This window comes from Pelodiscus sinensis, chromosome Z (genome assembly GCF_052426305.1).
Source record: "Pelodiscus sinensis isolate ZL-2025 chromosome Z, ASM5242630v1, whole genome shotgun sequence".
NCBI classification, from domain to species: domain Eukaryota; kingdom Metazoa; phylum Chordata; order Testudines; family Trionychidae; genus Pelodiscus; species Pelodiscus sinensis.
Genome location: NC_143085.1, coordinates 30,307,310 through 30,333,252, shown reverse-complemented (window position 1 = coordinate 30,333,252; position 25,943 = coordinate 30,307,310). Strand labels below are relative to the sequence as shown.

General features: G+C 43.2%; 1 protein-coding gene across 6 annotated transcripts in view; it reads left to right on the top strand.

The window, feature by feature from the left end:
- CAMKK2 (calcium/calmodulin dependent protein kinase kinase 2) overlaps positions 1–25,152 on the top strand; it is a 59,159-nt gene extending 34,007 nt beyond the window's left edge. For 3 of the 6 annotated variants that reach the window (XM_075898604.2, XM_075898607.2, XM_075898605.2), the window contains exons 9-18: positions 3,356–3,377; positions 10,170–10,258; positions 10,509–10,708; positions 10,822–10,875; positions 12,429–12,502; positions 13,324–13,411; positions 14,419–14,547; positions 17,124–17,224; positions 18,142–18,281; positions 21,843–25,152. In XM_075898604.2, coding sequence (XP_075754719.2) covers positions 3,356–3,377; positions 10,170–10,258; positions 10,509–10,708; positions 10,822–10,875; positions 12,429–12,502; positions 13,324–13,411; positions 14,419–14,547; positions 17,124–17,224; positions 18,142–18,281; positions 21,843–21,871 — 926 coding nt within the window. In that variant the 3' untranslated portion in view covers positions 21,872–25,152. The remainder of the gene's footprint in view (positions 1–3,355; positions 3,378–10,169; positions 10,259–10,508; positions 10,709–10,821; positions 10,876–12,428; positions 12,503–13,323; positions 13,412–14,418; positions 14,548–17,123; positions 17,225–18,141; positions 18,282–21,842) is intronic. The other 3 variants (XM_075898609.2, XM_075898608.2, XM_075898610.2) reach the window with 3 other exon arrangements.
- The last annotated feature ends 791 nt before the right edge of the window (positions 25,153–25,943 follow it).

Below are 25,943 nucleotides of genomic sequence, written 5' to 3'. Positions count from 1 at the left end.
ATCTTTCCAGACTTTGGTACAAAAATTCCCCCCCAAATCCTAATACCCAGACTTTGGAGAATAAAAACCATTGCCACCACCAAGTAATGGTAAGAAAACCAGGGAAGGATATCACTTGAGAAATCTCAGCCCTAAAGTAAAATCAGGACACAAAAATTATCCAATATCAGGTTACTAAAAAAGAAATAACTTTTATTATCAAAACAATTCTCCTGTTACAAGCATAGTTGGATTGGCTAGATGGCAAGAGCCACCAATTAATAAACTCCTGGGGAATTTTCCCATGGGCTCAAAACTTAGTTACAAAAGAGAGGAATGCCCATTTCTAGCAGCACAGACATCAGATCCACAGTATCAAACCATAAAACAATAAAATCTAACAGATTTATCTAAACTTTACCCTACTTATACATTATGAAAAGTCTTTTTCTTGGAGACAGACATATCTTCTGTCTCCCTCAGTATCTGCAGAGTCAACTGGCCACGGACAAAGGGAAAAACCCAAAAATTCCTTTGTCCCAATTTCAAATTCCTACCTGCATTTCTATTGGCTGACTGCTACCTGGCTAGGTATAGAAAAAAAACAACAAATGGTCTGGCAGCACTTTCTAGACTAACAAAACATGTAGATGGTATCATGAGCTTTCGTGGGCACAACCCACTTCTTCAGATGACTGGAGTGGGCTGTGCCCACAAAAGCTCATGATACCATCATCATGTTTTGTTAGTCTATAAAGTGCTACCAGACCATTTTTTTTTTCTGTAACAGACTAACTCAGCTACCCCCTGAAGCTCCTGGCTAGGTACAGTTAACCCTTTAGTCCGCAGGCTGCTGGCCATCCCTCATGACCATGACAACCCCTCTTCCTGCAGCTCCATTCATGCTAGCAGCTGTTGTGCCTGAAAACAACACATGTTAATGAATAGGCACATTTGCCATCCTTTCTCATTCTTGCTTAATCCTATTTGGATTTAAATGGAAGAGCAGTGTTATCCATTAGCTATTGCACGGTGTCAGCAGTCTGATTTAAATTTAATACTTTGTCACAAACTTACTGTGTGACTTTAGAGCCAGTCACTTAACTTTCCCACACCTCAGTTATCCCAGCTATACAGTGGAGTAGTACTTACCTATCTAATCAATAAATACTGAGACTCTGGTTTGAAAATACTATGGAAATGCACCATTTCCTTATTGTCCAATGGTGGCGAGGTGATTTTTCTCTTCCTACCCTAACTTTAGCTCCTTTCAGAGTCCTTAAGTTGGCTCCTGATGGGAGCTGCAGATTGTCTTTTAGGCAGTAGTGACTGTAAAGAGCTAAATTACTCACAGGGGTCTAAGGAGTCATGTCAGCTTACTCCTTTAAGAGCTCACTGATAGCACTGCCTCTACCTTTTTCCTGGTCTCCCTAGAGTTTAACAAAATTCATGTTCCTTGATATACAATGCTTAGTACTGCTCAAAACTCCAGTTAAAATTGGGAAGTTCAATACAAATACTTCTCTGCGGTAACAAAGGGGCAGAACTCACAAAGGCCAGAACAGTGACTGATTAAAACCAATGTTGCAATCACAGCGCCTGCTGCTATGTCTTTTAAAATCATTGTCTGAGTTCATTAGCATATTGGTCTCATTGTGAGTCTGCCTTATTTCTCTTAATTTAATCTATTTTGAGGGCCAAGTTTTCCATTGCTAGCAGCTGTTGTGCCTGAAAAAGCACATTAATGAAGGGGCACATTTGCCACCCTTTCTCGTGCAGTATAGTGCCTTGCTGCCTGTTTATAGACATCACTGGGGCAACTCAGGCTATGTCTACACTACAGGCTTCTTGCTCAAAAAGTTTTTTGTGGAAGAGATCTTCCACAAAAACGTCTTGCGCAAGAGCACGTCCACACTACAAAAGCTCATTGGAAAAGCGATGTGCTTTTGCACAAGAGAGCGTCCAGACTGCTTGGACACTCTCCCAAAAGAAAACTCCAGTTGCTTTTTACAGAATGGCTGACAGGGCACCTGTGCTTTTTTCGATTGGTTCTTTTTGTGCAAAAATCCCCTATTGCCCGTCCACACACACCTTTTTGTGCAAGAGCTCTTGTGCAAAAAAGAGTTATTCCTCGTAGAAAGAGGAATACCTACACTGTAAAAACCTCTCTGTTCTTTTGATTTACTGTAAATTTACTTGTGCAAAAACTCACTTGAGGTGTGGACGCTCCACTGGTTTTTGCGCAAAAATGGCCGTTTTTGTGCAAAAACCCTGCAGTGTAGGTGTAGCCTTAGAGTGCTTATTTGGTGTAAATGTGGCTAGATGTGTTTCTCTGAATATACAAATAAGAAGCTGAGTCTATTTACTTCTCCATTTTGTATAGGTAATGTGAGTTTCCTACATGCAGTTTAGATGCAAAAATGTTATTTACTTGATTTAAAAAAAAAAATCATAGCAGGCGTAAGATGCATTATTTAGCAGAGGAACTAAGGGTATCTCTATGCTGCAGCTGGGAGCAAATGGTTAGACACACTTGCATGGGTACATTAAAAATAGCTGTGTGGATGTTGCAGCCCCAGGGGAGGCTTGGGAGAGCCCCTGGTTCTAAGCTTGGGTAGCTCTCCTGAGCCCATACTGGTGGTGCAGTATCCATGCTGCTATTTTTAGTGAGAATCCTGTGAGTTCCGCTAAAACAAATATTTCTACCCAGGGTGAGAGGCTTGCCCCAGGTGCGGTATAGATAGAGCCTTACTGGCTCCTTCTCAGCTTTTCTTGAAGAAATATGCAGTTCATTTTAGCTAAACGTGTTTTGGGGGAAAAGTCTTTTTACTTGGTTTCTGGATAACCCTTTCTGTTGGTGTGTATTTTGCTCTGTACCGTACTTAGCTGATGGTGGAGCACTGGATTCAGGTCAAAGCACTAATCTGTCTTTAGACTCTCTAGTTCTGCATTCTCTGCATACTCAAAACTTAGGTATGTAAGAGATGCGGAATCAGGGTTATAATGAGAAGATTCTTAACCTGATTGACTGTAATGATTCTGAACTACTGAACAAATATGTTGGTTCATCGATTATTAACATAGAAGATATTAATGTTCTCTTTGAAGCAGCGGCATGAACTGTCAGTCTTATTTTAACATGAACTCCAGATCTGTGTGATAAATACAATGATGACTTCATGCAAAAATGTACATTTTATAAAAACAAAATCCCACAAGTTGTTCTTCCACACTTGGAACTCACTTTTCCAGGCCGGTTTCATGTTGTGGTGTATTTTATTTCCATAATTGGTTATAAAAATAATTGTTTTCCTATTGGGATCTTGTTTGTGGAGCTTTCAGCCTGTAATTAATCACCTTCTCTTTTGTGTTGCAGTGTTTGAACTGGTAAAACAAGGGTAAGTACTGAACCTTGGTATTAGATTTCAAACTTAGTTAATATTGAAGCAAATTTATTTCATAAGCAGTGGTAGCTGTTCAGGTCAGACCTCCCTTGTCTGGCACCCTCAGGACTTGAGTGGTCCCGAACAATGGAGTTTGCCAGACAGTGGGAGGTTAAGGCTCCCTACCGGGCTGTAGGCTCTGCTCCCAGCTGGGGAAGTGCTCCCTGCCTCTGCCTCCAGCCCCATGCCATACGAGCCCTGACTGGCTCTGTGTCCCCCACTGAGACAGCCCCAGACAGAGATGGTCCCCATTGCCTCCAACTCCTGCTGAGGCTGCACCACCATAGTGCTGGCCTGAACTGCATGCCCAGCTGCTGGCCCCACTGACTCCAGCCTTGGCTGAGACTGTGTTCTATGCCACCAACCCCAGCATTCCTGGCTGCTGGCCATACTGCCTCCAGCCACAGGTGGGGCTGTGCTCCCTGCCACCGGTCGTGACGGGGGCTACCGCCCCGCCCCCCCCAGTGCCAGTCCCCGACCGGGGCTATGTTTTCCACCTTGCTAGCCCTGGGCAGGGCTGCATTCCCTACCTCGCCGGACTCAGTGGGGCTGCACTCTTGGCTGCTGGCCATGCTGTCTCCAGCCCCAGATGAGGATGTGCTCCTTGCCACCAGCCCTGGCCAGGGGCTGTGTTCTCCACCGCCAGCCCTGCGGGGTATGTGCTCCCCATCACTAGCCCAGCCTGAGTTGTACTTCCAAACCTGGCCATCCTGGGCTCTCTGGTCCAGCCATATCTGTGGTCCTTCTGGCTAGACCATGGATGTTGCCAGACCAGAGCATCTCAGATTTTAGAGGTTCAACTTGTACTTTGGTTAAATAGTGCGTACAGAGGCCCAAATATCTTATACAGAGATGATATGGAAGATGTTAAAACGAGGTGTTCTGTGTCCTGATCTGTAACATACAATTTAGATGTTCCTAACTAGTTTCCTCTCCAGCTCACCATCTGAAAAAGTGGGTTTTGCCCAGTGAAGCTCATGATAATTTATATATCTTTGTTAGTTTCTAAGGTGCCACAGGACTACTTGTTTTTATGTTACACAGGGATGTGGAAAAATTCTTATCCCCGAATGCTGTAGTTAAGCCAGCCTTTTACCCCCACTTATAGAAGTGGCTAGGTTGACAGAAGAATTCTTCCATGGCCTTAGCTAACACTGCTCAAAAGTGGTGGATTACCTACATTGATAGGAAAATCCCTTCAGTCAGTGTAAGACGTGTTTGTACTATGGCTTTGCAACTGTAAGCCCTGTAGTCTAGATGTGCTTTGAGGCCCAGTTGCCCATGGACCTATGTACACTTAGTAATCCATCAGGGAGTCTTGTTTGTTCTAATTGGCATGCTCAGGAATATGGAGAATGTGTAAATTAAAGTGGGTCTCTCTCCTCCTCCTGCTAGCAGCTTTTCTTGCTGCATTCCCTCTTCTGGCCTATATATACGTGAGTTACACTGACTTCAGCTCTGTGATGTGCTCTGAGTTTATCCAGGAGCATGTGGAATGAGCCCAAATGATTGTGAGGTATGGAATCCTGGGTCTAGTCCAGCACATTTATTACATGTAGTGGGAAAACGACCTTCCAGATAGCGCAAAGCATGACCTGCAACAGCAGATCTCTAGCATGAGTTTGTGCTTCTCCACGTGTGTGCAGGATGCTACTTTCAGGCTGTCTCAACTCAGTTCTAGGACCTCCACATCTTGTCTGAGTTCTATTCCCTTCTGAACTCTGTTGCCTTTCACCCTACAGAAGAGAAAAGCAGTGTGGCCTAGTGGACTGGACTCCAGATCAGGAGTTCAGAAATCTGAGGTTCTGACTCTGCTCATGACTGTGTGACCTTGAGAAAATCATGTAACCTTTTTGTGCCTCCATTTCTTCATATTTAACATGGGGCTAATAATATTCTTTTAACATTATCATGCGCTTTGAGATTTACAGATGAAAAATGCTATGTAAGTATTAAGGATGAAAATTTTTTAACATATCCTTTACAGATGATTGGCTCTAGGAAAATTAAGGTTGAAATGGCATGAGAAGTCAGAAGAAAGTATATGTGGATTTTATAAGGATGATTTTCCGTTCTCATGAAAGCAGCAGTAGCAATGTAATTGTAACTAAAACTAGATTGTTAGTTGTTGGTGTAGGTTCTGTGATTGCACAGTACTAGCACAGTGGGGTCTTTGGTTCATGTGGTTCTGTGGTTCCCAGGTGCCTATGATAAAGCAAATAAGAAAATTGTTAGAGGGAAGATTTTCCTCTTTTCATGGTCAAGAAGTCTGTCTTTAGTGAAAACACAGTAAACTAGTGAGTTTTTTTGCAGAATGGTGACATAGTTTGTAGGCATGAGAATGTAAACACTTGTTGAGGTTATGTTAATATGTATCTTTCCCCTCAGAGCTGAGAATTAACTTGGGTCATCTTGGAGAGAGAATGAAAGGCTGAATCTCCCCCACCTCCCTTTTTCCCTCTTTGCTCTTCTCATTTTATGGTGGGAAAGCCCAGGTATGCAGCTGAGAAATTATGATTTATTTGTAGAGTCTCCTCTGTCTTTGAGAGACATGTACAACTTCCATTAGTGGGAGTGGAAAGTAATCCTGTGCAATAGATAATAGATGTTAATGGGATGTCTTCTGAGCCTCTTGACTTGTGAGGCCATCTACTGTGCCTCTCTCAATCTTCTTTTTGGCACTCAGCCTGTTGAGTGTCTGCAGTTCTTGTGGTATGCTAGTGTGAGATGGGATACTGTAAGAGGTATAGATGGCCATGTATGGGAATAGCACAAGGTGGGGGCAGTGCAAGCAGCATGGTTCAGTGTGTAGGGCACAGGGCAAGGACTCAGGAGGCCTGGGTTCTGTTCCTGGATGTGTCATTGATGCCCTATGGGACTTTGGTTGAGTCACATCTGACTCTCTGTCTCCTCTCACCATTGGACTGTCTTCTGTGGTTAGATTTCATGCTCTTTAGGGAAGGGACTGTCTCTTTCTATTCATTCATGCAATGCTCAGCACAGTGGGGCCCCAATTCCGCTTTTATAATACCAGTAATAAATAGATAAGCATTTGCCAGTCATGTGAAGAACAAAATGTGACTCTTGGACAGAACCAACCATTTTAGCCTCTCCTTAGTTCTATCTGCTTGAGTTAGATGTTGGATCCCTGGGAGATTCGTGACAGACAGCAGCATCTCCCACAGCTTTTGTGAAAATGTGCAGAGTTGGGCCAGGAGACAAGACCCTCATGTGAAGATGAAGCTAATTAGTCTTGCTTTCCTCCAGGACCCCACCTTCCTTCTAAGGAAACAACAGCAGCGGCCCTGTACTGCCAAGGTCAAAAGAATAATCTGAACTTTGCAATTAATGATGGGACACTAGAAATCAAGATGGATCTTAAATAGACAGTGGATTGGCTCCAGATCCTGTGCTTCAACATTTCTCTGAGGGCACGTCTAGACTAGGTGCGGCTTTCGAAAGAAGATATGCAAATTCGTCTCCAATTTGCATATCTTCGTCTGGTTTTTTCCCAGAAGAGGCTTTTCTGATTATTCTTCTGATTAGGAGATTATTCCTCCTAAAAGGAGGTTTACAGGATGCTTTTGAAAGAGAGGGCTTTTTTCTGATATTTGGCCCCATGTAGATGGGCCAAATATCGGAAAAACCTCTTTTGGGAAAAAAAGAGATGGAAATTCGAGCTGAATTTGCATATCTTCTTTCAGAAGCCGCATCTAGTCTAGATGTGCCCTCAGATATCCCAGGAGGGGATGCAAGACTGTGGAATTAAGACTAGGGATGTAAAAGTGTAGTCAGTTAACCGATAAGCAAAAGCTTATAGGTTAATTCTGTAGACTACATGCATTTCCTTCTCCCCCTCTCCCTGCTGGTAAATTTTTTAGCAAGCTGGCCAGCAGCCTGGTTCAGTCCTGGCTTGCATTGAGTCTGGCTCTTACCACAGCTGCGTCTCTGCATTTAAAGTGTATTAGAAGCAGAGTGGGTCAGCAGCCCGGCTCAGTCCGGGGTTTGGGACCTACCCCCATTCCATCTCTGCATTACAAGCGTAATAAGAGCTGGGTGGGCAGGCAGCCTACCTCAGTTCTGGCTTGCTCTAGGTCTGGGAGCTCAGACCACCCCCAGACAGGGGCTTCAGCCATCCTGCACTGCTGTCTCTTTCCCAGAAGCAGCAGGACAGGGTGACAGGTAGCCAGTCTGCAAAGGGAGCTGGTATTTTAAACTAGCTCCCCTTGCAGACCAGCTTCTGCCTGGCATCCCGCACTGCTGCCTCTGATACTGGCTGCTGGCCTCACCCGCAGGGACTATAGAATAGTCAACTAACCGATAAAATTTCATGAGGTTACTCGACTATTCACTTAACCATTATTTAACATCCCTAATTAAGACTAGAGTAAAGAAGGGAAATTTTCATTGCAATGGCCACATTAAGGGTCAGCTTCTGTTCTCAATCCCAGTAAATCCAGAGCAACTCCATAGGCTTTAAGGGAGTAGCTGCAGAATGGCATTGGTGTAATGGAAGTTGGAGTCTGTCCCTAAATCTCTTAGTTTGAGGGAAATGAGACCAACATTTCTGGGGTGAAAGGAGATCCCATCTATCCCCATAGAGAAAGAATACAGTGCTGAAAAGATGAATTAATGGACCAGTATAACCAGGCCATTGAGACCAATGGAAGAGCTGTATATGGTCCAGATGTGCAAGCCAAACAGCTGCCCAGGCGCTTTTCCAAGTTCTACGCCCCGTTTCTTACTATTGTGAGAACCACATTCTGGAGCTGAGAGAGGACACTGCTATTTATGGGAAAGGGCCATGTTACACCTCTTTAGGTTTTGTGCTGTGTGACAGTGTGGCTGGAGATTAGAGCCTGCTATTGATGCTTTCCCAACTTCTGCTAAGGAAGAGGATTTGAAGAGTCTTGAAACATGATTGGATGGCAGGAAGAAACAACACTGGAAATCTTCAGAAACTTCTCCTCCCACAAGCCCAAACCTCTTTGAGAATCAGACCTAACAAGGCAGTTCAGCACTTTCATGTCTACAGGAAACATCTTGCATTGAAATGATTTTAGAGCTCTCAATCTGAATTGTATAGATTGTCACTTTCACACTGCTTCTAAAACACCACTTAATCCAGGAAGCATTTCTGTTGTGTACATTCTGTTTCCTGTAATGGTTGCCTTAGGCACTGCCTCTAGATCACAAACTTTTTAGGGCAGGGAAATCCTGAGACCAAAAGCCAATAATTTATCAAGTGCTGCATGCATGTGCCTCGCTATGTATGTTAAGGATCTGGATTCTAATGTCTTCATTCAGCTGTTACACCAGCAACACTCCCATGGACTTCAGCAAGAGTTTTGCCTGACCAAGGGCTGATTAAGTCCTTCAACATTTGACCATCTAATAATAATAGGAGGAGGCCACAGCCAAATTAGCATTTGTGCGTGAATGTGATGCCACTAAAGACAGCAGTGCCCTGAGGCTTGGGCTCTTGTATGGATCACAAGCAAAGGTATTCTGGTGAGAGGGCAGAAATGGTGGCATCCATCTAGGCATCCACACAAGAGGGAAAATCATGGAATGTATTATGTATAGTAGGGATGTACGAGACTGCTCAAGTAGTTGACTGCCTGATAAGCCTAAGTTTATCGGGTAGTCCAGTCACTATGCAACTAGTCACTTCCCCACCTTGCTACCTCTGTAACAGAGTCAGCAAGTGGGGCGAGCAGGAGCCAGCTTAAAAGCCAGTTCCCCCCAGCACCATCTCTGCAGGGTGGCAGGGGAGGCAGAGGTACAGCGGGGACCCAGCACCTCTGCTTTTCCTCACCTTGTCCTCATCCATTGTGTTCAGAACACACATACATACACAGACACCTGTAATTTGGAGTAGCCTGAGGACTGCTGTATGTTAGGCAAGCTGACAGTGGTGTTAACTGAGGGGCATTTATAGTTGCTGGGTTTATGTCGTCTAAGCCACCCACTGCAAGGAGGCCTGGTGTTGGAGCCATTTTGCAGTTCAGCACCAGCTGAGGATTTGGCTCAGCTGAGGCTGAGTCTCGTATGACTCACTCTGGCAGCTTTAGAGCTGCTTTGCAACAGCGTGGTGAGGCAAAGGGACCGTAATGCAGCCAAAGATCAGGGATGTAAAATCTGTCCTCAGAAGCAGAGAGAGCGGCTGAATTTCTGGGCCTACCTTTCTTAAGCAGTGTCTGGGTACAACTGCACTGTATCTACCATTTTAAAATTGCATTCCCCAACTTGCTTGTACTGGTGACATGGGATATGTCTGCACTGTAATGAAACACCCGCCACTGGCCCCATGGGGAGTCCCAGAGAGCGGACTCGAGCACAAGCTCAGATATCGACCCTGCAGTAAACAGTCCTGTGGCACCAGCCCAAGTCAGCTAGCATGGGCCAGCCCCTGGTGCTTCATTGCGGTGTAGACACACCCATCGATAACTAAAAATGGTGTCAAAATCCTCAGCAGCAGCAGTGGAACGTGATTATTTTTATAGTGTAGACAGGACCTAATATGCTGCCATTCTGGTTACTGCAGTGAGTTAATTCACAGAATTTGCTGAAGACACATCACAGTTGCAGGATAACCACGGTAACAAGCTAAAGAATCCATTACCTGAGTTTTGCTACCTGTGCTCCTCAACAGCTGGCAAAAAAAGAAGCCTCTAAAGTTTTGTTGGTTCTGAACTGTGACCCTCTTCCTTATTAGCCTTGCTTGGTTTTGTGTTGCCTTTTCAGGCCTGTGATGGAAGTCCCAGCCATTAAACCTCTCACTGAAGATCAGGCTCGCTTCTACTTCCACGATCTGATCAAAGGCATCGAATACTGTAAGTTTCAACACAGAAACCCACTGGCATTCGTAACCATTTGGGAGGCAGATCCACAGCTGGTGTAACTCTGCTGGCTCCAGCAAAGCTACACTGACTGACACCAACTCAGGATCAGGCCTCTCGTTGCGACGTCTTTGTTAATTGAGATTTAAAGGCCCTTGTGTATTTGGTCATTTGCTCTTAGCTACCTAGTTGTGTTACAAGCCTGTCCTGCCATTGATTGTCTTGCTCTTTCTTTTACCCACAGTGCACTATCAAAAGATAATTCACCGGGATATTAAGCCTTCCAACCTTCTGGTTGGGGAGGATGGTCACATCAAAATTGCTGACTTTGGAGTGAGCAATGAGTTCAAGGGAACTGATGCCCTTCTGACCAACACTGTGGGCACCCCTGCGTTTATGGCTCCAGAAACCCTTTCAGAAACCAGAAAAATATTTTCTGGCAAGGTATTTTGTAGTGAGGATTTTTTGTTTTAATATGGAACTATTTCTTTAAGACATACATACTTTTCAGGCTCCTTCAAGAAACAGCTATAATTTTGTCTTCTCTTTTCTTCTAGGCTTTGGATGTATGGGCTATGGGAATCACACTCTTTTGTTTTGTGTTTGGGCAGGTAATGAGTTTCTTGTTTGGGTCTGGTCAGTGAGTTAGCATGTCTCTTTACACAAGGCTAAGTGTGGTGTTTCATAAGGTGAAATGCATATCCCCTTCAATGTTCCCTCTAAATGTGTCTATCCATGTGCAGAATACGTTTTATTATGCAGCCTGAGGCATGTGCGGATGTGCACCACCAGTAGAAACACATGGTGCTGGCTGTGGGCACTCTGTTAATCAGCTGGTTACATTTGCATCTCTCCTGGGTGGCTGCCCAAGTGCTCAGCTTACAGGGTACCCTCCCTTCTTCCACAGAAAACCTGATCTGTTGTGGTTCCTTCCCTCCTAACTAATCTCTGTGCTACCTTCTGTGCTAGAGCCAGGACAGCATTCGTCCAGTGCAAAGGGTGTGCAGAGCCCTATGTTACAATGAAGCTGCTCCTGCTAAGCCCAGGGCTTCATTGCTGTAGAGTAGAGCCCTGTGCAGGACTTTTATTAATCCCACTCCCACTCTCATGGCTGCGGGTACCATGTGATCCCAGTCCTGCTGCAGCGCTAATCTTGAATAGCACTCTATTATTGAGTTTCTTGTGCAGCCCAGAGCTCCATGGGTGTATTTTTGATGAGTGTAAAATCATTCATTCTTAGAGCCCCTGGATATTACTGCAGTAGAGGTTCTGACCATGTGTGGGGATGGTATTTCCTGCCTTGATGCATTGATATTGCCATGGCATCTGGGCATTTCACAGTTTAAAATCAATAACCACAAGCATGGGTGACTCAGTGAAATTGCACATGACCCATGCCTGCTGCAATGCTAATAGATTCATTAGCTGATAGCCCAAGTGAATGAGTGGGTAAGCTTTTTCTGCACCTTCCAGATTAGCAAATAGTAGATCCATTTGACCAGCAGAGGGCACATCTGCTGAGAACATCTTTAGCTCAGTCTGGGGAGAACAAGAGTACTTGGAAAGTGTAATTAAGGATGTTAAATACCGGTTAATTTACTAGCTGAGTAGTCAATAGGCACTTCTGCATTCTCCATCTAGAGGCTTTTGCACATTTCAAAGGAGGAATGCTGAACTCCGTGTGGAGCCTGGAGTCCATGGAACTTCCCACTGGCCCAGGCTGTACACATTGTGCCAGCTTTGAAATGTACAAGATTTGACTAGTCCTTAACATCCTTAAGTGCAATGGGACACAAGAGGAAGAGATGGCTTCATAAATGAGACTGGAGACAGGATGATGCTATCTAGCTCACTTTCCAAATCATGGGGCTAATTCAACAAAGCTTACTCTTCAAAAGCTCCACTGCCTTCAAAATGTTCAAATCTTGGGCCTGTTGTTCTGGTCTGTCCTTTGAATCCACACAGTGTGAGATGATACTGTTTTTTTTTAAATAAGTTGAGTGGGTGAGAATCTGCCACATGTCTGTCCCCTAATTCTTTCTTCCTCTCCTTTTTGAATCCTGTAAAATTCTTCCAAAGCCATGTGATGTGTTCTGCTGACTACCCCAAAATGCCTTACTGCTTAGCAAATCCTGTTGTTTGTGTTTTGTTGATTTGTAACTAGTGCCCTTTTATGGATGAGAGGATTCTAAGTTTGCACAGTAAAATCAAGACCCAACCCCTGGAATTCCCGGATCAGTGAGTACATAGAAGGCTTTTTATTATTTTTGCAAATGGGAAAATGAACACCACTTCCCCAGCTTCCCAGAAAGCACTGAGTAGGTGGAACTGGACTGGATCCAAGGAGAGTTTACAAAGTTATAACGCAAACCACCAATATTTTTCTTTCTCTCCTGCACTCATTCTTGGAGAGCTCCCTTCAGACTAGGCATGAGGTCAAAGTTTGTTGCTCTACAGCTGTTGAAAAAATGTTTGTGATTTGAGTTCCAGAAGCTCGAAAGAGAATTCATTAACCTTCTCTGTTGCCCTAGGGTGCTTTTCTGTCCAATCTCTCCATATTCTTTTTAGACCCTGAATGCTCTGAACACATTTATTTGACTTCATTATCTCAGTATGCATTTGCTTCTCCTCTGGAAACTCCACTGCGGACAATTATATGGGGGTGGGTCCCTTCTTCCGAAGGCAATGACAAGAATTGAAGAAGTAACTGATTGGAGTAATCCCACAGATTCTGATTCTCGCACTCCTTAATCCTTGGTTCTTCCTCACCATTTAATCCCATTCCCAAACACCATCCCCTCCACTCAGAGCTAGCAGCATGGGCCTCGTGATTCAGCTCCGTGATAGAACAGAAGTGAGTGAGTACTCAGCATTAGTCACTCTCTAGCACAAGCCTGAACAACCTGCAAAAAGCAAAGGAATTTAAGCCCAGGGCGCTGTGCCCAAATCTATCTCTCTATCCCAGCTCTCTGGAAATGTGCTGATAAGGTGAAACGTGTCAATGAAAAGCAGCAGGAAGCTCTCTCAAATTAACCTGAGGATCATTTTAATTTCCCAAGGCCAGACATTACCGAGGAGTTGAAGGATCTGATCATGCAGATGCTGGATAAAAACCCTGAATCTAGGATTTCTGTCCCGCAAATCAAGGTACTTACCAGTTGGAAATTAAGTCTTGTTGGTGAGTCGCGACATTGCTACTGTCCGGGCTGTATTTTATTGTGTGGGGCTTTCTTTGCTATTCTGGAGTCAGTTTATCGCTCATTGCTTCCTCCCCCAGTTACCAGTGCCTCCTATTCAGGCCCTCCTGAGCCTTCCCCATCTTGGAACCTCTTGTACCTGCAGGACGAGGCCACATAAAGAAATCCTCTGAGACCAGTATTTCCTCTGCTTGTAGAAAAATGTTACAAAACAGCCTCCTCAGGAGACTTCTGTCCCTCTCTCCCTACCGGAGCCCAGAAGGGTTAAGCAGCTGTGAAAATGGCAAATAAGCTTGGGAAAAAGCAAGAACTGGGGGGAAGTTAATGAGCTATTTCTAAACCTTCAGAAAGTGTTCCAGAAATGGACAAAGGTTCCTGGTATTTGGAGAATGGGCAAAAGGTTTCTTCTTTTCTTCTGAGCTTATTTTCCCATTTCTATTGTAATGTGCTGGTTAAAGTCGGGGGCTGGGAGTCAGGACCACGGACTCTATTCCCAGCTCTTCCACTGTCTTTATGTTTGACCTTGGGCAAGTCACTTCTTTGTGCCTCCACTTTCCCTACTGTAAAATAAGAGTAATGAGGGCTCCCCATCTTTGTTAAGCATGTACAGATTCAGGGATGCAAAATGCTTTGTAAGTGCTACCGATTAATAGTGCTTTTCCCTCCCCATGTGGCTATTAGCTTGTTCCACAGAGTTTGGATCTAGAGCCACACTTCCTCCAAGTTTGACAGAGTGTGCACTGGGAGATTTGATTTGAGTCTATCTCTATTCATAATGATTTGGGATAGTTCACTCCTCTAGGTCACTTGGCTAAAAAGCAGAGCTTCCCTGTTCCTTTAATACCAGGCTGATGAGTACTCTAGCTGCAGGGATTTGGCACATCTGCTATATCTGGGTTGTTCTAATTTTTTCCAAAAGAGGAAATAGTTTCTGACAGGCTGTGTTATTAATTGAAGCTGCACCCTTGGGTCACTAAGAACGGAGCAGAGCCTCTGCCGACGGAGGATGAGAACTGCACGCTTATCGAGGTGACTGAGGAAGAAGTTGAGAATTCGGTCAAACACATCCCAAGCCTGGCCACAGTGGTGGGTAACACAAGCCAACAATTCGTTCGCGATGTGCATAGAAAATACTCTGATTTTACTGCCCTAGCCTCACTGCTCAGACCTAGTTGTGCTGATGAATGATTAGGTGCCAGGGCTCCTGTTTATAATGCAGCCATCAGTGGAGTGGCATCGAGACACCATGCAGCAGCATGTGGCATTTCTATAGTTCAGAAACCTTTCCTGAATGAGACTGAGAATAGCACTGCTCCAAAAGAGCTGCTAAACAGACCACAACATCAGTTGCTAGGTGGAGGTGGCCTTCCCCTCAAGCTGGAGTGGAACTGAGCTGTCTGAAGATTGTTCAGACTGGTACTGTCTGAAAAGCTGGAAATTGTACTGAGAAGCCCCTTAACGGGATCTCGTCTAGGAAGTTGCTCTCTTGTCCCTGATTCTTGGATCTGAGTCTCTTATCAACCAGTGCCAAAGCTCAGATATGCTTCCCTTTCCCCTGTTGTTTTTAATCCCTTTCTCAAAACCATCTGAGGGAAGTTTCTGTGGCTGCCACTTGGGAACCGCTGTTTAGTGGGATTTTGTCGCTTCTGTTAGAACTTCTAATCTCCTGCTTGTAACACCACATTAATGACAACATTGTGAACCATAGCTAGTCTGAGATCAGCCGCATCCTTTGGTCTAGGGATTTAAAAGTCAGACAAAAGGGAAACAGCAAAGGTACCTTTAGCTGGCTGTTCCCATCTTGCCAGCATGTGGTTCGCTGGCAAGGTTTCATAGCCTTTGCTCGTTGCTTTCTGGTGATTGCGAAGTCCAGGTCCATGGCAGAATCCTATTTAAAGTGCTGGACCATGTGGAGGAGGACTGACCCAGCAGAGACCAGGCCTTCAAGCAGACATCCTGAGCCTGTGGAGTTCTTTCAGCCCCACTAGAGTCAGGGATGCTCACTGACGTTGTGGTTTTAGTTTGTATCTTCCGTTTTTTCACTGTGCTCCACAAGTAGTTTTAAGAGGTGCCCTCTCCAGCCTGCTGCCCCATACTCTGTTTACTGAGAAATCCTAATCTAGGAGTGAGAACCATGCACACACATTCTGCTGAGCTTACGATGCAGCAGCCTGTGCTCCATGACCTCTTTCCTTTTCAGAAAACCAAATTCTGCCCAGCGCAGTTCATCCTTGGTTCTGAGTTGAGTGAAAACTGAGGGTGTTCAGTGCTTTGCAGATGGTGCTCTGATCCAGACAGGGTCAAGTCCGGCAAGGATAGCCTCCACAACAGCTCTTCACTGGGCTCAATTTCACATCAGATGATCTGTGTTCCCAGCCTCAAATCTCCTAGGCCTTGAATTCATTAGCAGCAACATCCTTCCTGTCTTGCTGTCACATCTTTAAATTTAGGTCACCATTTAGAAGAAAGGAAGAAAAAAACTCACCTCCATTTTTATTTCTGACGTTATCTGTCTTTCTTTGTGAGTAGCTCACCAGCTTTAACATGCCCGTCATAGATTTTTTTTTATTGAATGTTTTTTTAAATGCTGACATTGTGTGTTGCCCAGTGCAAGACGCAAATACAATGACCATCCTCATTCTGAAGAGCTTCCAGGAGCACATTTGAAAAGTAGCTACTGTTTCCACACACCCTGCCCCCCAAGGCCTCAATACCCACAGCCCCATTTGAAATCAATGTGACTTTAGCACAAATGAGTGCAAAATAAATTATTTATTCATCTTGTTTTGTCTCTCTTCTCTTTCATGAATTTGCCATTGACAGGTTGCAGAAATCTCAAATTTGTTTTGTTCTTCAAATTTGTTTACACGTTTCCCAAGGAAATAATTCTTAGTTTGCCCATCAAGCTGCAAATGTTAACTTTCTGGTATAAAATTCACATACTGTTGGCTTTTATATCAACCACATGATATTGTTTCTATTCTCTGAGTGACTTTCAAACTAAATATTCAATTGTAAGTCTCACGGTTCATACTATATTGATTAGCTGCATACTTAATTCAGTCAGAGAACTGATGCAATCACATGTAAGTTATGAAACATAAGTGGTAACATGCATTTTAAATTATTTTGTAACATTTGTGCTATGCAGATAAAGTTAGCTCAACACAATCTATAGAAGTTCTGATCACAATTCAGTTTTGGCCAGTATTAAAGTGAATCCCCTTACCCCCAGAAAATTTTACTTTTAACAAGTACTTTTGCTGTTATAGACTATGCAATTGGAAGTTTGCAGAAAATGAACTCTGCAGAATGACAGAGCCATGCAAATCAAAATTCACAAAGATTATTGGAGGAGAAAATGTCACATTATTTGCTCAGGTTTCCTATCCGGTCTCCTGTGGTTTGAAGTGGGTATGTGTAGCTCTGAAGAATTCCAGATAAAGAAATGAGCTTCTGGACGAACAGTTGGAGACTTGGCAATCGTTGTTGTTATTGTTAAATTAAAACTTTGTCCATACCAGGCTTGTTTTAAATAGTTTTCTGAAGCACAGATTTTATGGGTTTGGTACAAGCTTTAAACATTTCTATTACATGCGAATGGAAATGTACTGCTATTGGAAAGGGTTGTCCCTTACTGAAACCAGTCTCTCGTCCTGTAGATCTTGGTTAAAACGATGATCAGGAAACGGTCTTTTGGGAATCCATTTGAGGGAAATAGGAGAGAAGAACGATCTCTGTGTGCCCCAGGGAACCTACTGACGTAAGTGTCTTCATCTCTCTCTGGTGCAAGTGCATGATTTCCAGTGAGTGAATAGTCACAATACAAAACACCAGCAGAGCATGAGAATTTTTATTTAACAAATGTACTGCAATCAGGATGTGAATTGGTACAATGTATGTATTAAATCTAATTCTACCTCTAGGACTCTACATTTCAGTGGTAACGGAAATGATTCCTGTAAGTTAATTGTAACTGGTGCATGCAGTGCTCTGAGGGTATATCTCCACTACAAAGTTAATTTGAAATAACAGCAGTTATTTTGAATTAACTTTAATAGCGTCTACACAGGCAAACTGCTATTTCGAAATAAATTCGAAATAGTGGAGCCATTATTTTGAATTTTGTAAACCTCATTCTATGAGGCGTAATGCCAAATTCAAAATAGCTATTTCGAATTAAGTGCTGTGTAGATACTTAATTTGAAATAGGGGGCCTCCAGCCCTTCCCAGGGAGCCCTGGTGGCCACTCTGGGCACAACCAGGAAAACTTACCCTTCTCTCCCCCAGATTCCCAACCCTGAGCCCTGAGCTTCCCCTCCCACTTCTTCTCCTTGCTTCCCCCTTCCAGCTCCCTCCTCCCAGGTTTCCCCCTCTCCTCTTCCATCCTCTCCCATCCCCTCTCCCACCTCCTTTTCCCAGTCTCCCGAGAGGTTCATTCCCCCCAATTTTGTTCAATAAACCCAGTTTCTATTTTTGAACATATGTGTCTTTTATTTGACATCAGGAAGGGAGGGGTAAGTGGAGGGCTAGGGAGGGGTAGGGAGGGGTAAGTGGAAGGACATGAGGGAGGAATGGGGCATGAGCCCCCGGTGGGGAGGACCAGGGAGGCTCCTTGGGGTTGACGCTCTCCCTCCGGGGCCTCCTGGATCCTGACAGCCCTCTGATGGACCCCCCCAGATGGCAGCACGGCAGCAAGTGCAGGCGGGCTGATGGCAACGACACCATGAGATGCTCCGGCGTGGCTGAGTGCTGTGTTGTCCCGAGTGCGGGCATGCAGGGCACACCAAGACAGGACTGCTTTGCTGTCCCTCATCAAGGTAGACAAGCAAGCAGGGAACCCTGAGAACTGTCTGTCCGGGGTGGGAGTAGAGTCCCTTTAAGCACAGAACTCAGTTAGCCTCAGGCAGCAGCCCCACACACTAGGTCCTAACCTGATGCCCTGCCGGCACTGGTTCCAGCCAGCCTTAACTTCGGTTCAGGGTCCACTCATTGTGAATGCGCTATTTCGAAATAGCAAAACGCTATTTTGAAATAGATTTTGTGTCTAGATGTGTTATTTTGAATTAGCTTAATTCGAATTAACTTAATTCGAAATAGTGCTGTAGTGTAGACATACCCTGATACTTCAGAAATGGTATCCTGCACTAAATGCAAATAAAATCAGATCCTTGTCTCTAAAGAATGCTCAGTTGCTGTTTTATAGACTTACTGTAGCCTGAGCCAGTTCAGGAGACATGATTCCTGCTGCATGTATGAGGGTGCTATTGCAAACTTAAACAGTGTATGCAGTGTATGCTCATGGGGCTTTGGGACATTTCCAGATCAAGTGTTATGCAATGCAAAAGAAGCTTTCCTCTCTTTTGGGTTGTGTTTCCTCCTGAACTGTCCCTGTGCATTTATGGACAAGGAGTGGGAGCATGATACTTGGATATTTTTACACCAAGTAACAGCGTTGGCCATTGCTTGCACTACTACCACATGAAGGTTTCGGAATCAGGGGCTGTCTGTTCACCAGAATATGTGAGCACAGTAGCCGATTGCCATTGTTTCAGCCAAAGAAGCCCATAAGCTGTAGGAAAGTTTACATTTAAAATAGGATAGTCCTTTAAAGCATTAATGGAGATTTCTAAGAAAGTGGATCATACATTACTAGTAATTAACGAAAGGTCTACTGGCTGCATGCAGCAAATAATATGCATGTGTGCATTGCTCTTCTGATAAGAGTAATGTTCTTCTACGGTTTTCCCTGCTAAAAAGTAGCATGGTCACTTATATGGGGGAAACAGAACAGAATGTAGAAGTAAATTAATCAGGCAAATTAAAGATGTTTTGTTTTTCTTTCTGTTTGCATTGCAGTTTTGAAATACTATGTTACCTTTATACTCTAGAATAAAGGTTACACTTTAATAAACTGATGCATTTTGTTGGGATCTGCTTTGTAGTCATACACATTAATAAATGAAAACAAACGTTGGACTGCTTCTTTCCCATCACCTTTCCCCTGCTTCATTTGAAGCATATTTTTTCACCTGGCCTCATTACATTGATGATAAGATCCCATGGGTTTATTTGTGGGCCAGCAATGAAGTCAATAGGAAAACGCCACTGACTGCAGAGAAGCTGGGATTTCACCCTAAGTGTTCTGAGTTGGAACAGGCTTTCTAAGGGCCTTACTGAGCTTGTAGATGTTTTCTGTGATGTCCCCATTTCCTCTACACCATGGTTTCCTGGCTTCACTAGTTTCCACATCAGTGCATAGGTTGGTGTCCTGCCTACTAATGCTTAGAATGAGCTGCACTTGAATGGGAATTCAAATGACAATGTCTCTTAAGCAGAAAGCTCCTCTGTGTGTCAGTCCTGTATAGATTCAGCATGTAACTGCCTGCTTCAGAAAACAGATTTTAGTTTAAGCCTGACCTCCTGTATATGAACCCAAAAGACCTCTAATGCCTGTGATTTTTTTTTGGGGGGGGGGAGAGGGGGCTGTTGTAATTCAGGCTGTACAAAGCATTTTCCATCTGGATAAACTGGAAGACCAATCCAGTGAAACATCATCTGAAAGGAAGGGCTGATAAACCACTGAAAGCACTAATGCTGGACACTGGCTTCCACCATTCACTCTCTTCTCTCTATCAGCATTATTTACGTGAACTTTCCCCAAAGACCCTGTATTACATTGATTACAGGAGGCTCAGCTGACAGATGTCTGTGATATTTTCCATAGTCAATGCTCTGTTCCTTTCTGGGCGTGCCTGGGACTTAAGCAAATAAATTCCCCAATTAGCCCCTGAGGAGTAGGTTTATATAAGAACTTGTCCTGCAATGTGTTCAATCAGTACAATTCACCCTGTGCAGAGGGACAGAACAAGGCCTATGCACTAGGCAACTGAATCCTATTTTGAGAGATTAAGTAGGATTTAAGTTGTAGCTAGACCTCAAGCTGGCCTGCAGCGGGGTGAATTTCACCTTACGCATGTGACATGTTGACTTCAGATGGAGTTGTGCATGAGAGACGTGTTCCCGTGACTATGCTATTAATTATGAAATAAAAGAATTTATCTGTGTATTTTCTCAGTCTTTCTCTCATGTTCTGAATTGTAAACTGACAGCCTGACACTCAAATCCTATTCATATTGGTGAGTTGATTGTCCTTCTACAACAGAGTCGTAGCACTTTACACGCTATGGTTAGCAATAGCGATGTAAGTGACTAGTTGACTATCTGATAAGCAGAAGCTTATTGGACAGTCAGTTAGTGATGCAACTAATTGCTCCCCTCCCACACTTGTGGCCTCTATCCGAGAGAGGCAGAAAGGGAGGAGGGAGCAGGAGCCAGTGCTGGAGGGAGCCTACCGCGGCTCTTGTACATTTAAAAGACTCAGACACTGCAGGGAGCGTGGGGCCAGTCCCCCACTCCCTGCAGGGTCTATTCGATTAGTTAGTTAATCTAAATTTAACATCCTTAATTAGCACGCTCCTGTTGTATCCATCACTGATTAACTGGAAGTCGTAGCCAGACCCAGTAGATGAAAGTCAACTTGTTTTTATTTTTGCCACATCTACCCCACAAACACCTGTAAAACTAGTTGTGTGAAGTGAAGTAAGTGTCTGAGAGCTAGCCAGAGGGGGTAAGGCGATCGGTTCTGTTTCACCATATATGTGTTATAGCATTTGAATATATGTGGCCCAGAAACTTCCCATATTTCTTTAATCCAGGGGCGTAGTGAGGGAGGGGCAGTTGCCCTCAGGCACCACGCTAGGGCAAGCGCAGGATGAATGACGTGGCTGCGGCTGCTGTGGTGGGGCTGGGTAGTCCCAGAACTGCCTGCGCCGTTCTCCCTGCACTCGCCTTAGTGTGGCACCTGGGGGCAACTGCTCCTCCTGTCCTCTCCCTCGCTGTGCCCCTGCTTTAATCTTCTCCCAGCCTCTGCTATCATGCAGTCTTTCATGTGAGGTTACTTCCATGTGTGCTGTGTGCTAATGTTTGATAGATGGGACCGCTGCTTCCAAGTCTTTTTGGATATTGTTATGGCTATTAGAAAGTTCCTTCTCACCCAATCTGCATTGTCTTGACCTATGTAGGTTTGCTGTGGTTACAGAAATAAACCATGATGTGGGGGTGCTGGAATAATTCGTATAGTGGGGGCACCGAGTGCCATTGAACCAAACTATAAATCCCGAACGTGATGGAAAACACTTCAGGACGGGGTTGCAACTGCACTCCTAGCTCCAGCACCTGTACCATCATGATGTGAATAGTGGTTTGGAAATTGTTAGCTATATGGTATATTGAGAACCAGATACAGGGTTTTTTCCTCCTCCTCCTCCTATAAAAATTTTCTTTTTAAGGACACTAATGTGTGTTATTTCATTTTAAAGCAGGAAACAAGGCAGCGAGGATAATCTGAAGTGCAATGACCTACCAAATGCAGGCGAGGATGAAGTGCTTTCATGAAATCGAACATTATGGTTATGATGAGCAACTGAGTCCGTGGCTCCTTTACACAATGTGCATCTGAGGATAAGAGATGCAACAGAGCCTAAGCCAAATAAACACAGCATGACATGGCACTAGTACAGCACTATAAGCTGCATGTAGAGCTTACATAGCAGCATGTTGTAAGAAATCAGATTACAGTACTTGTCATAAACATTGAACATCTCTGATTGTTGAAAACATAACTAAATGGACGGCTTGATATATTGTTTGAAACTTGTTGGCAGAGATCAGAAGGGTGAGATAATGTGATGGACAGTGGTGGTTATTGGCAAAAAAGCAAAGAATGATGTAGCTGGAAATGGCTTTAAGTGGTTTTAATGCCAAATATTTCATGGAGACTAATGCCACAAGGTATTGTACAAGGTAGGTAGGTATATGAAAGCGTGAATCTTCACACACAGCTGGAAAAAAACTAGAATTATGCACTTTGAGTGTTCACAACCTACCAGAAAGGGTGTTGCATCTATTTTTGTGGGTTTTTTAATTGACATGTTTTAATTGCATGGAAGCAAAGTATAAACTACCACCTCGCCATTTTCAACAATGCCAGTCTTTCTGAGTGAAGTTTTAACAGTTTGATAAAATAGCATCTTCAGATAGTTCATAAACTAGTGTTAATTACTGTGTTTTGAAGACACCCGTTTCCCTAAAATCTTGACATTAGCATGGATAGATGTGCAATAGTTGGGCCAAGTATTCAGGGTACAGATGGAAAATGTGTTTAAGGGCTTGAAGTTCAGTCTGCACTCTAACAGCAAAGGGCATTTTGTGTTAGAATATGAGTTTAAACCTATATTGCTGGGGAAAGCTGACCTCCTATTCTGAACGGCAAAAGAAGCACTAACGTTTCTAAATCTTTTACTTGAGCAAAGTAGATATATAGTTACATTTTAAATTCAGGGTAAAATCCTTCACTTCCGTGTACATTACATGGTTTAATGCAATTTAAAAAACTATTTATTCTATTTTTAAGTATCTAAATAGACATAGGGCTCACTTAGGATTTAAGATCTTACTGAAATATTTAGGTTATTTGGTAACGTTCAAAGAAGCGTTGTTTTTAAACTCTTAATTTGGATTTTGGGGCTAGATATTTCTGCAAACTAATAGCCAACAGTTTGTAAATCCCTGGGGATCGGAGGCTAATTAGCAGACTTCAGTAATTGAAATGCACATCTAGTTTATGGATTACTCCTTACTAAGAGCATTTTCATCATCCCTGAGATTGCTTTGGAATTATTTTGTGAATAGTTAGAATCTAACTAGTAGGTGGTGGGATAGATTCTGGCTTCTGCATTAGATTTTCATACCTAGTAGTGAGAGCGGAATAACTGAGGTAATCATGGATGTAGATGAGTGGGAGTGAAATTCTCCATTGGATTGGGGAAGGGTCAAAATAAGCAGGATAGTTGTGTGGATAAAGCATGGCACTGAGACAGGAAAGTTGATCCTTTACTCAGCCCTGCCACTGATTTAGTGTGGGACCTTAGGTAAAGCACTTAATCTGCCCGAGGCACTCAGAGAATGAAACTTCCCTACCATACAACAAGGAGGAGTTTATGAGGCTGAAGGCACTATTGAAGTGTCCAGTGTTATTTTGAACATTAGTGATTTTCCCCACCTCCCTCCCCTCCAGATGGTATATTAGGCCAGAGCCATTGTGAGGTGGTTGTGTTCTTGCCATTCTCTGGAGCCCCAGTTAGTGGACACTGCAAGAGGCACATCGCTGAATTTGTTGGCTGTACATTCGGATTATGATTGGATGCAGCCCTGTCACCTTAGGAATGACAGACCTTTACTAAAGTGGTAGGAAGTTAATTCTGTAATTAGCAAGAAAAATCTCACTTATGCAAGTTCCGTTTAGCATATGAGCCTGGGTCACAATAATCGAAAGTTCCCTGTATTCCTACATTGGTACTGGCATAGTACAATCATCTTCTTTCCAAGGCTGATGACATGATTTAAATAAGAACCATAACTTCAGTAAACATTTTAGATGCAAAAAAATGATGAATCCAAAGAAATGAAAAGGAGACTCGTTCCTGTTGTTTAGTTTGAAACTGTGAACTGCTTTTGTTTGTTGCTCTTCTTTGCTTTTTAATATCAGGAAGAATACCAAGATTAACTCAAGCTTCAAAATACTTATTTTTTCTTTTCCCCAGTTTTACTTCTCCTTGTTAGAAACACAGAGCTGATAAAGAGCTTCCTGTACTTGTAAATGGGTTTGGGTTTTTGCATCTAAATGCTTGAAAAAGAAAATTGTTTAATTGTTCTGAGTAGTTTATGTAGCATGCTTTTGTTTAATGTCTGTGAACAATACGGCCATACAGTGCTGAATTATTCTATAGACAATGATCTTGTATGTCATTTGATATAGTAAATTATGCTTTAACAAAACAGGAGCAATCAGAGACTTAAGAGGTACAGTGAAGGGGTGTCCATCAGTATAGTATCTAGGTCCCAGAAATTAGCTGTTGAAGTTGTATGGATGTTGACCTTTGACTCCTAAGCATCCAGAAATATAAGAACTTTCCTAAGTGTGTTTATCTTTCAGCTAACTCGTACCATGCCTGAGTAAGAGTCTTTAGCCTGTCCTCTCTGCCTAAGATACTTTTCTGAATTAAGCTCTTAGTTTTATTTTGGCTTCTTTGTCAAAGTATAAGTTTTGGAAGTGTAGCAAGTGTGAGGAAGATCTGTTATCTAAATGCATGAGCTATTAGAGAAACTCTATATACCAGGCTGTTCTGTTTTAGACAAGCTATCTTTTCTGTAGTGAAGTAAACCTTTTGCCTGTGCCTTTGAATTGGGCTGTGGCTAGCTTTCCCCTTTCAACTCCTTTAAAAAAAAAAAAAAAGGACAGAAAGCCCAACACGAGTTGTTGCTGAGTGATGAGCCATGTGGCTTTGAAATTGCACAGTAGAACTGTTTGTTGGTAGCTCTGTTATCTACTAGATAAGCAATCTGTTTTTTCAAAGTTATGTGATCTTGCTGACTTTTATACTCATTTAATCCCCAAGGCTTGTTATATTCCTGTCCCTTTTACTATGCATTTTACTTTTATCAGGTGTATAAAGTTTAAATACTGTGTATTTATCACTTAAATTATATTAACTAATAAAAATGTAGGTGTTTTTCCACAGATGTTTAAGCTTCTCTGTACAAGTTGAAATAAATAGCCTGCAAAAATCATCCTTGAGTCAACTGGTTTATTGAAAAAAAATCTTATTCTGCTTGTTTCAGAGAACTTTACTCTGAATTAGAGAAGTGGTAAAAAAAGGAGACCATGGCAGAATGATCAATATTTCAGCCAAGTGAGATGGGCAGGTCTTAATAGTGGCCAGACAATGGCAGGGGGACAAAACCAAACGACCATGTTAGCCAGGGTGGGGGAGCATTATTGCAGGCCAGTTGACATTCATTTAAACCATTATGTGCATGTGCCTTAGGCTGTTGGCATGAGATGGTAGGGAAAAATCTTCAGGAGGGACTCTGCTTAGTATTAAGTGTGCAACTTGGAGTAAAACTGCTCCTACTGCACCTTTTTTGGCTACGTGTATGCTAACAAATGGTGACTTCTGACATTTGTTTTAGGGAAACTTTTCCACTTCTGGGAAAATACTTGGCCCTCCTCTCCTTTTATGCTGTATTCAAGCTGCTGAGAGCACCTATGCAAATGGCAAAATAAGAGCCTGGCTATGTCCTCAAAAGTTTCTAAAAAACCCTTTCCCCAGAGTTAGTTCTGTTAATGTCAATAGAAGAATAGTGACTTTCAGACAAGGTTGAGGGAGGGGCACAGTCATACCAAGGTACAAATTATATTGGAAGGACAGAACAGGTCATGCAGGTGGGGGAGTGGTACTATACATGAAAGAAAATGTAGAATCAAATGAAGTAAAAAGTTCCATAGAATCTCTATGGATAGTAATTCCATGCTCCAGTAAGAATATAGCAGTAGGGATATATCACCTGATCAGGTCAGC